Source organism: Chrysochloris asiatica, unplaced genomic scaffold, assembly GCF_000296735.1.
Source record: "Chrysochloris asiatica unplaced genomic scaffold, ChrAsi1.0 scaffold00241, whole genome shotgun sequence".
Lineage (NCBI taxonomy): Eukaryota > Metazoa > Chordata > Mammalia > Afrosoricida > Chrysochloridae > Chrysochloris > Chrysochloris asiatica.
Genome location: NW_006408759.1, coordinates 744,614 through 756,097, shown reverse-complemented (window position 1 = coordinate 756,097; position 11,484 = coordinate 744,614). Strand labels below are relative to the sequence as shown.

The following is an 11,484-nucleotide window of genomic DNA, read 5'->3' as shown; positions in this document are numbered from 1 at the left end:
CAACAACAACAACATGAGTTCTGGTGTGGGGCTGAAGGATAAGCACTGGATGAGCAGGTCAAACCTACCAGCCTCGCCTCCTCAGAAACTATACAAGGTCACTATGAGTCAGATATAAGGTCAGATATATGACCCTATATAGGGAGTCCTGGTGTGGCACTGTGGGTTAATGCACCAGACTGCAAAGCCATCTGAACTGCAAGGTCGGTGGTTCAAGCTCACCAGTCACTCCTCGGAAACCCTACACAGTGTCGCTATGGGTCAGAACCAACTCAACAGCACTTAACAACAATATAGGGTTTCCAAGGAGTGTCTGGTGGGTTTGAACTGCCAAGCTTTTGGTTAGCAGTCCAGTGCCTATCCTACAGCACTACATCAGGACTTCCAGTACATTTTGCAGGAATATACATCCTCAAGCAATATCACAGGAGAAAAAAAGGTACATGCAGAGGATAAAGAACATGATACTTCAAGGTATATGGTGATCCACAAAAGGCTTCAGCTTCTCATTCCACATACACTCCTGCAATTCAACTTTGGTGTACCCCATCAATAGGTGGAGTTCCCTTCCCCTCCCCTTAAGTCTAAGCTGGCCTATGGCCTATTCTGACTAATAGAGCACAGCAGAAGTGACCCTGTGTAACTCAGAAGCCAGGTCTTAAGAGATCTGCAGCTTCTGCATTCACTGCTTAAAAGTCAGACTCCAAATTTTAAAATCTCACTCCACTGAAGCCACCATGCTGTGAGGAAACCCAAGCTAGCTGCTTGAGAACCAAACCACCAGCCATGTGAATGAAATCTTCTAGAACTACAGCTGAATATTAGGTCATCTTCTTCCCAGGAAACACTACTACTACCGGCAACAGAAGAACCACACAGCCAAGCCCAGCCTAAATTCCTGACCCATAGAATCATGAACAAACAAAACAGTTGTTTCACACCACTGAGTTTGTTAAAAGCAATAGATAACTAGAACCAATTTTGAGGCTGGGAAACTTTTAGTCCTAATCCTGTCATTATTAATTGTGTGACCTTGGATTAGAGACTTCCCCTCTACAGACCTCAATTTCCTCATCTGTAAAGTAAGGGGGTTGTACTAGGTGAGCTCTGATAGTCCATACAATACAAAGGGTTATCAGTGAGTGGTCTCAGCAATAAATGCCATGAGCACAGAGGGCCAGGTAAGTCTTAGAGTAGGTGAAAGGATCATGAACTAAAAATCAAAAGCTCTGGAGTATGAAGATTAAATGAGGTAGTCTAGTAGCGTAGTGGTTATAAATCAGGCTGTGAACCTCTAGGTCAGGAGTTCAAAACTACCAGCTGTTTCACAGGAGAAAGGTGAGGCTCTCTGCTTCCGTAAAGATTTACAGCCTCAGAAACCCTGTACAGGGTCGCTATGAGTCGGAACTGACTCTACAGCACATAACAACAACGACCTAAAATAAGTGCTCAATAACTATCAGCAATTATCTCTACTTTCTGAAAATTTCTTAATTTCGTGACTCTGGACAAATAAGTCTCTCTGTTCCCCAATTCTTCTCACCTGAAAAATGGGGGGAAATTCTTGGTATGTGAAAGTCCCATGCATATCACAAAGGTGCTACAAATCTAAGCCCTGGCTAGATTATTAGTACTTTTATTAATCATTTGCACCATTATCAGTATGAATCCCACTATCCTATTTTCTCTCCTTTGTACCAAAAAAGTAAAGACATTCAGCTAATGGCACTGTCCTGTAGAATGTTATACTAAGATGGAAAAAGGCAGGTACGAAGGGGCCAAAGCTTTCAAGTCATGTGAGGCTTTATCACCCAGCCACTAGCCAGGTACTCATACTGAAAACAGGAAGCAGATTTCAGCCCAAGGGGAAATCTGGGAACAGTCCAGCATTACAAGCTTGTACAATTTCCTACATCAGAGTCCTAAAGACCAGCAACCTGAAGCTGCCCCACTGAGGAGCCATGAATCAGACCGAGTAGACCCACCAGATGTCATTGAGTCAACTCTGACTCATGGCAACCCAGTGTGTGTCAGAACTGAACTGTGTTCCATAGAGTTTTCAGTGGCTGATTTTTCATTCACTGATGGAGATCACCAAGTCTCTCTTCTGAGGCATCTCTGGGTGGACTTGAGCTTGTCAGCCATTTGCACTATCCAGGAGTTCATGGAGTGGACACTCCAGAAAAACTATATTGATTGAACAAGCATTGGGTTTAGGAATCAAATGTTAGAGCTCCCCGGTTTGACCATTGAGTTGGTTCTGACTCAAAGCAACCTTGTTTAGGGTTTCCAAGAAGCAATTGGTGAATTTGAACCACCGACCATGAGGTTCAAACCAACCTCGCGGTTCAGTGCTTATCCTACAATACCACAATCCCCCTGATTCTATATACATTCATATATAAAACAGACATGAGTAGACCCATGTTGTAGGGCTGTCATGAGAATTAAATGAGGCACTGCAGGTGAAAAACATCTGAAATCCTGCTTGATAATTAAATGCCTGAATTTTTGTTGGTTTTTTGTTGGTTTTGTTTTAAGTACACAGAACCTCTGTCACCCAGCTGTCCTTCAGCTCTAACTTTTCAATCTCTTCAGAGCCCTCAAAATGAGCAGCATACATGTGAAGAGTCACTCTATCCAGTGTTGATTCTGAAAATCTGCCAGCCCTTGGGAGAGAAAAAGACCACGCTGGGCTTATTTTCCAAGGGTACCTGACAAGGCAGCAGCAATATAATAAATTTGCATTTTACAGTCTGTGCTTTTCCAAAACAAGGTGAAGAGTGTGGTTTGGACTTGACCCTGAGACCCAGTGATCATGCAGACATATGAACACCACTCTACTGGCTGTGGAAGCCAGCCAGAAAAGGGGCCTGCCAACTACAAAAAGTATTTGCTTCCACCGCTACTGAATTCTTGGTTGTTGAATGTACTGGTTTACAGCATTGATTACAAGAGCTGGGAATTCAAACCTAGCTTCAAAGTCAGTCTTTGCCCAAGGAAACCTCACCACTTTCCTCCAGTCTTATCTTTGCTGGCTGACTGGCTATACGCTGTAGATTTGGTAACAACATACAAGGACCCTGTATAGGGGTTTTTAACTACTGTAAATCTTTATGGGAGCAGAAAGTCTCATCTTTCTCTCACTGAGCACCTGATGAACTCAAACTGTGGACCCTGTGGTTAGCAGTGCAACATGTAACCCACAACGCTATCAGGGCTCCTTTATTTTCTCGACATTGCCATTCTCAAAGCAGAACCCTTGACCCCCTACGTCCCAGATCTGCATTCGGAATGCAGGTTGGACTAGTGTGGCTCTCTCTCCTCTTGGCTAAGGAACCCTGTGGCACAATGGTTAAACACCCAGCTGACCAAAGGACTGGCCGTCCAAACTCCCCTAGCAGATCCACGGGAAAAAGACCCAGCAATCTGCTCCAATAATGATTACAGCCTGGAAAACACTGTGGGGGAGTTCTACTTTGTCACCTGGCGTAACGATGAGTCAGAATCCACTTGAAGGCACACAATAACAACTCCTCTTATCTGGCACACTGTCTGTGAATGCAGAGAAGTTACTATAGGAACTACAGCACACAGCCTTCAGTCACTTTGAAAATAAAGTGTACACTTAGAGCTGGGAAAGGGAGCATAAGATCCAGCAAGTTGCAAGACTCAAGCCCAGTATTTCTGAAGGTCTGGTCCCAATCACCTGTGTTGAATCACCTGGAATGCTCACCGAAAGTACGCGTTCCTGAGCTGCCCCAGATCTACCAATTTAGAATTGGGGTGACAAGAATTGGATTTTTTAAAGATCTTTTCCTGGTGGTTCTTATGCACATTAGGTTTTGAGAGCCGCTGCTCTGACCTCTTCTAAGCTAGGACCAAATACAGAGGACTGTGAGAAAAGAATAAAAAGGCTTAAAAATAGTTTCAATCTGATCTCCCTTCTTACTCATATTCTTGCAAAACAGAGCACTAGTGAACCAAGGAGATGAAAGCCAATTTCTCAGTCTGTGTGCACCCAAGAAAATTAAATCATGACCCTGATAAATACTCCTACCTTAAAATAAAAGAACCTGCTCACCAAATCAACAGGCACAGACAAAAATTAACCCAAACACCCCATCTTGGACTGAACAAATCTATTCTGAGAGAAGGAAGATAGCATCTTGGCTGCAGCCCCACTTTGGTCCCAGTCAGACCCAGTAATTCAGCTCTGCATTCCACAGCGTGTTTGATGTCTCGGAGTGTGAGTGTGTGTGTGTGTGTTGGTGGGTGGGGGGGGCGGTGGAGATGAGGTAAGGGTTCTCTTAGCTCCAGTAGATATGGTTGGAATAAGGTTATTCAGGGAAAAAGGAAGATTTTTTTTTCAGCTCCACGAGAAGAAAAATGATCTAAAGATAACCGACGGCATCAGACATATATCATGCACTCAAAAAACTGGTTGGTGGTTTCCAGGAAATAGACACCTGATAAAATGATCCTTATATGAGATACTAACCTCCTGCATGGACATAATCATGGAGAAAATGGGAACAAAGAGTAAAACTGTCTCCATGTCAAAACCATTACATTTTCAAAATTATCAAGACATAGCCTACTAAAAAAAGAGGCAATACTTTCACTTAACAATGACAAGTACATAGTAGGTGCTGAGCATTGCTGGATTTTTAAATGGTGCGGACAGGGTGAAGGGAAGTGTCATAAATAAAGAGTAGAATTACTTTTCTACAGAGAAGGACTCTTCCCAAGTGACCATCAGCTGGAATTCCAGATGGAATTTCAAAAACCAGAGCTCACTCAGGGAGGTGCATACCTAATGGTCCAGTAAAGAGACTTTGACACCCCACCTCCAAATGATATACCTGAGGCTTTGCCCCATCTTTAAACATTTCCAGTCACCCTTCCTACATTCTTCAGCAGCAGCTCCCTACTAGCTATTGAAACTTAACATTAAAGCCACAAGAAATGTCAAATGGGCAACTTTCCCTTCCGGCTTGCTCAGTTGACTGGCACTTGCAAAGGAGTCCTGGCAAATGAAGCATTTAGGAAATGACTCTGACATCTGGCCTGGTTACCTGGCATTGAGAGAAACACCTCTGAACTCTCTTGAGGAAAAGGCTTTTCCTCAATCAGGAAGCGGGCATTCCCCCTTGAAAAGACCGTCCTGCAAAGCACCGCTCCCATAGGAGCTCAGCAGGTTAATAACACCAGAGCTTCCCTAAACCGATTCTAAAGGACCAGGTGTCCAGGTTGCAAAGACCCGCCCGCTTCTCTTCCTCAGGAGGAAAGATCAGAGAAGTAACTCAATCCAGTCCTGGGCGGCTAAAGATGGGGAAGTCTGCAGGTGGAAGGAAAGGGATGAAGCAATACCGCTCAAACTTTGCAGTTGCTCTTCAGCAGTTCTGGGTAGGAGCCCGCGGAATTGGACTAAAGGGGAGTCGCCGTCTCTAACAGAAAGGCCCCCTAATCAGCTCAACCTACCAGCTCTGCTTCTAGGGTGGCTATTCTTCCCATCCACTCAGACCTGTCCCCTCCCGAGCACTACTCTCCCAGTGTCCCCTCACCTTGGCCTCAAAGCAGATGCCGTGCTGGAAGGCGTCCTCGTTGTGCAAGGGGATCCGCAGGTCGTGCCCATCGTCCACAAGGTTGTACTTGGTTTTGCTGGGCATGGTGACCCGAGGTGGACGCGCTCCTCCAGAGGCGGCGGCAGCTACAGGAAGGGGCTGGCGAGACCCCGACGAGGGGAGGCGGGAGCTGAGAGCGCAAGGAAGGGGCTCCGACCGGAGGGCGCGGGGTGGGGGGCGCCCGAGGCGCGCCGCGGCAACGGGGACCCAGAGAGGTTCCGAGGGCCGAGCAGGAGACGAAGCAGGAGGCGCGGGTGCGGGCGACGCGAGCGGCGCTGTGGCCGTGCAATTCCTGCCGCCGAGGCAAGCGGCGGGGGAGGTGACGGCGGGAGCGGCGGCGGCGCCCGGACAAGGAATGGGGGTCGGTGGGCGCGCGACCGCGGTCCGAAGCAGGACTGGGTGCGGCGCGGCGCTGGCCCCGGAGCACTGGTGCAGATGGCCCGGGACCAGGAAGAAAAGGCGGCGGTGGTGCTGGTGGCGGCGGCGGAGGAGCGGGGCGCCTGTCACGGAGACGCTGGATCAGCCGCCAGCGAGCGGCTCCTCCTGCGGGGCGGGCCCCGGCCGGCTCCTCCCACGGGGCGCCGAGGCCCCGCCCCCGCCGGGCCCACCCCGCCCCCGTGCGCCCGGGCGGCCGGCGGAGCAGGTGAAAGTCCTCGGGAACGTGGTGCCGCCCTGCCAGCACCGCCCTCGCCCGGACACCTGGAACTTCGCCCGGCTGGGGGAAACCGGGAGCTCAGGAACCCAAGCTCAGTCCTTGTTTCCCTTTGTACAATCACAGTCTGAGTCAGGGCTGCTAATAGTAGCAGCAGCATCTCCTTTAAGTGGAGGTGTGTTTGTTTATTGTTTTGATTTGTCTTTACCAGGAAGGCCCACGTTCTGGCCCAAATGTCCTCATCCGATTCTCGTTTATTCTGAGTCTCTTTTTTCTGGAGAATCAAGACTGCGTCCAAATGAGGAAATCGCAGGCGCTTTTTGTTCCTTTGGGCAGTAATATGTAATGTGTAAGAAGGAGAGGAGTGGGGAGATGCGTTTTTTGATGGTTTAAATATTTTAATGTTTCCTTGAAATGGGGTTAACAGAAAAGGAGTACTAACAAGAACAAGGAAATCCAGAATCTTTTCATTTCTTAAACAAACACATTTTATAACTGTTGTTGTTGTTAAGTGCCGTGGAGTCGGTTCTGACTCTAGCGATCCAGTATAGGGTTCCAAGGAGCTGCTGGTGAGTTTGAACTGCCGACCTTGTGATTCAAACCGATCTTGAAGGTCAGTGTTTATCCTATAGCGCCACATAGGACTTCCATTTTGGCTGCAAACCCCAAAGTCAGCAGTTCGAAACTACCAGCTGTTCCACGGGAGAAAGATGAGGCTTTCTGCTCCCGTAAAGACTGACAGCCTCGGAAACCCTGTACAGGGTCGCTATGATTCGGAACCAACTCCATGGCACATAACCACCACTGTAGGATAAGCACTTGACTGCCAACCACAAGGTCGTGGTTCAAAGCCACCAGCCGCTCCTTGAGAACAGGGTTACTATGAATCAGAACTGACTCAATGGCACTTAATAACAATAACATATATGTATTTTTATATATGGGCATTTTATAACTAGGTGTGGACAAAATGCGCTTCCAAGTTATTTCTGACTGGTATTTGATAGTCTTAGTGAATACTTTGGTTCAATTTGTCTGTTGTTAGAAGGGGTCTAAGGAGCCCTGGTAGCTGGAGCTGGACTGCTAACCACAAAATCATTCGTTCGAATTGACCAGTCATTGGTAGGCTTTACGGCTTTTCCGCTCCCGTAAAGATTTATAGCCTCGGAAACAGAACCTACCTGGTGGCACACAACCACCACCATCAACCACCAGAAGGATTCAGTTATCTTCTTGACATCAAGTGTTCTTTAAGAAAGTTGCCTAATGACTGGATGATCAGAGCTCAACCAGGAGAGGAAAGGGGGGGGGGGAGGAAAAAAGAGTGAGCTGATAGATCTGATGAACTTGACCTATACCTATGGAGCAGACTCAAAAGAGGGAACAAATCCTCACAGCAAGAAACATTCACACACACCCACACACACAAAGTGGATGGAGAAGGGCAGCTTGGACATTGGATACTCAAATGGGGAGGGGGCTACTACAAAGGCAAGAAGTGACTGGCTTACAAGCTTTCAAGAGGGAACCTGGTGCTAGGGAGCATGGCAAAAGGCAGAAGCTCCAGTAGGTACTATTCAATCTGTCTGCGTGGAGCTGATGAAAGGAGATACAGATGGGTAACTCATGATACTGTAGGGAATAATGCTTATCAGGACGGACTATGAGAGTTGGAAATGTAAAGGTAGAAGTTTTGTAACAAGGAAGGGAGTGATTAATTCTCCAGGCTAGGAGCGGAGGTCTCTGGGACCATCAACAGAGAAGAGCCGAGAGCGGGACCCTACCCAGAGAAACAGAGATGCCTGAGACAGAGACAGAGATGATGACGTAGAATGATGAAGTGACTGGGGACTTTGGACCCAGAGAGGAAAAGGGACTGTGGGCCAAAGACTGGAGGAGAAGGGGGAAGTTTAGGGGGTGGGTTTCTGGGATATACCCTTTGGGTGGTTGATGATGCATGGAGGGGATTGGAACCATGGCAATGAGATGTTATACGATGGAATGAATGCAAAACTAAAGTTCTCCCATGTAAACTATCATATAATTCACAATAAAACATTTAAAAAAAAAAAAAAGAAAAGAAAGTTGCCTAAACATTTCCAATATAGAAGAGACTGGATAACGAAATGGTTGCACAGTCCCCTAACAGTGCAAAATGTGCAAACCAAGCAGCTATAGAATTGGTGTTAAGTGTCACAGAGTCGATGCCAATTCATCTCAACCCTGTATAGGGTTTCCAAGACTTTAAATCTTCGCAAGAAGTGAACAAATATCCATTATCTGTCAAAAGCCCATGTAGAATTTTGAGATGCATAATCATAATGGCTGTGATTTACATAGGTTAATATCGTCCTGTCCCTAAGTGGTACAAACAGCTTGCGCTGGACTAATAAACTGAAGGTTGGTTGGTTGTTTGAACCCACCCATGGCACCTGCTTCAGGAAAGAGTACAACCAAGGAACATCTATTTAGAAGTTACCATGAGAAAGAATACATGTAGAGTTACATGTAGTTACCATGAGAAAGAATCAACCTCAAACTCACCAGAAACCACCAAACTGCTTCACCTCCCCTCAAGGTCTCTGGAGCACCTGCCTATGAAACCAAGTACAATCAAAGCCAGTCCAACCTGATATCACTAAGACCAAATAGTGCCTTTGTTGAATTCTTTCCCTTAAACCATTTTTAAAAACTTTTTATTGTGAATTAGGTAAAGGTTTACAGAGCAGATCAGTCTTCCATTCAGCAATTCATACATATTTTGTTTCATGTCCTTGATTGCAATGCCCACAATGAAACATCACTTGCTGTGTTTCTTTTTTCCACGCCTCTTTCTTTTCTAACCCTTCTGAACTTTGTCCTTGGGAAAATGCTGCCCTTTTGATTTCAAATGATTGATTATTGTATGCATACCTCCCTAGAGTTATTGTTCCCCTTAAAGACCTATTGTATGACTGAAATTTGAGTCTTGGGGTGAGTTCACTTCCATACCTGAAGGGTGGCAAAGGGCCATATCTCAAGGGTTCCACCAGTCTATCTACCTAGTAAACTTGATCTCTTTTATTTTGAATTTTGTCCCACATTTTTCACCTACTCTATCCAGTACCTTCTAATGTGATCCCTTTCAAAGCAGTTGGTTTTTTGGTCTCAAGATCATGGAGACTGATGTTTACATGGTCCATTGGTCCATGCATCTTCAATTTTCTTCACTCTTCTTTCCTCTAGACAGGGAAAAACCAATAGCTGTACTTATAAACTTTTAAGACCCCCATTGCTACTCACAAAAGTAGGGGTAAAATACTGTCTCTGTGTACTATCTTATGCCAGTTGGCCTTGGTTTGCCCCAAGACCATGGTCCTGAGCTCCCAGGCTCAGCAACTCATTCCTTCAGGGTGTTTAGTTATATCTAAGAAGTTTTCATATCTTTGCCCCCATATGCTCTTCCATGTTCATGAATATATTTGCAGCGAAGGTAAATTTACAAGTACAAATATCCTCTGTCAAACCCATGTATATCCATGAATGCATTCCCACTCTTCCTCTCACACCCATTCAGTCTCTGAATCTATCCATACATCTCCTTGTAGATGACTGTTACTGAAGAACCGTGTATATAACAATATTTACTTCTGTTGCCTTTATCTCTTGTACTCTTCCCAGTGTATTCCCCCACCTCCCTCACTTTTTGCAGACCCCTCTCTTATAGAATATTACCTTCCCCTGTGCCCAAGTTAACATGTGTCTATCCTCTAGCCCTTTCTGACCCAACCTCGGTAACCATCAAAGAATGTTTCTTTAATGTGAAAACCTTTTATTGACTCTTTAAAATAGTGGCCTCGTACATTATTTGTCCTTTTGAGATTGACTAATTTCACGTAGCATGTCCTCCAGGTTTATCCATATTATGAAATGTTTTATAGATTCATCATATTCTTATATATTTAGTAGTATTCCATTGTGTGTATATACCAAGGTCTGTTATCCATTCCTCTATTGGTCATTTAGATTGTTTCTATCTTTTTGTTATTATGGATTGTTCTGTGATGGACATAGGTGTAGATACATCTATTTATGTCATGGTTCTTTTTCTTCTAGGATATGCACCAGACAGAGGGATTTCTGGGTCATATGGTATTTCTATTTCTATCTATTTAAGGAAGCCCCATCCCTTTTGATGCCCTGTGGGAACATCCATCTATGGCCACACCATTGCTTGTTTATAGGGAAGATTTGGATCATGGGAAGCATCACAATGAAATCGCTTTCAAAAGGCAAGTCTTCCTATGTGATTTCTATGATACATGCATACAAGAGAATATATTATTGCCATAATTACATTTCTCATTTTATCCTATAGCTCTAAAGTACAATTGCCCTTTTCTGTATACTGCATACTCCCTCTCTGCTAAAATTACTGGTCAGGATGTACCATTATCTGGGATATCTTTTTAAATAAAAGAAGGCTGATGACTGGAACAAATTAATCACATACATTATGATGTATGGACTTTATTATATTCATAAGTATTAGTAAGAGCCAAAAATAATTTGCACTAAGTAAATGCACCACTAACCTTTTTATAAATACAGGACACGAAAGTCTAATCAGGCATGCTTGACTCTTTGAATGTCACAGAGGTTTTAATGTGCATCATAAATGCTCTCTCTACAACCTGGCACAGTAAGTGAACAACTTAAAGACAAGACCTTAAGGAACTGCTTTATTTACCTCTCATAGTCTTCACCGAATTGAAAATGTTCTCTGACTTCAAACAGGCTATATTCTAGATTAACTCAGTCCCAATGGACTGCTGATATATAACAGAATTTCATATCTAACTCTGTGAGGTATTGTTTGTGAAACAAGCACAGGCAAATAAAGAAACAAAAACACTGAAACCCCAAATGAATAGGGCCTTTGCTGTTTAAAAAGTATTTATTCAATCAAATCATAGTTATAGTAATAGGCAACAGTCATTGATCTTCCTATGTGTAAGAGTCATTGTTCTTAGAGCCTTACATGTACTATATAATGTAAACTTCATAACAATCCTAGGGTTAGTTCCATTTTACAAAGAAACTTAGGCACAGAGGGGTAACATAATTTGCCCAAGGTTACACATTTAGAAAGGAAACGAGTAAGATTTCAAACCAGGTCAATTCTATGTCAAGAAGTGTTTCCATCATGCTTGGATCCCCATGCTT

At 44.6% G+C, this 11,484-nt stretch overlaps 1 protein-coding gene across 2 annotated transcripts in view; it reads right to left on the bottom strand.

Moving 5' to 3' along the window:
• NOS1AP (nitric oxide synthase 1 (neuronal) adaptor protein) overlaps positions 1 to 5,917 on the bottom strand; it is a 489,841-nt gene extending 483,924 nt beyond the window's left edge. Inside the window, exon 1 of one of the 2 annotated variants that reach the window (XM_006873421.1) lies at positions 5,568 to 5,917. In XM_006873421.1, the coding sequence (XP_006873483.1) occupies positions 5,568 to 5,672 (105 nt within the window). In that variant the 5' untranslated portion in view covers positions 5,673 to 5,917. The remainder of the gene's footprint in view (positions 1 to 5,567) is intronic. The other variant, XM_006873420.1, reaches the window with a different exon arrangement.
• Between the last annotated feature and the right edge of the window lie 5,567 nt (positions 5,918 to 11,484).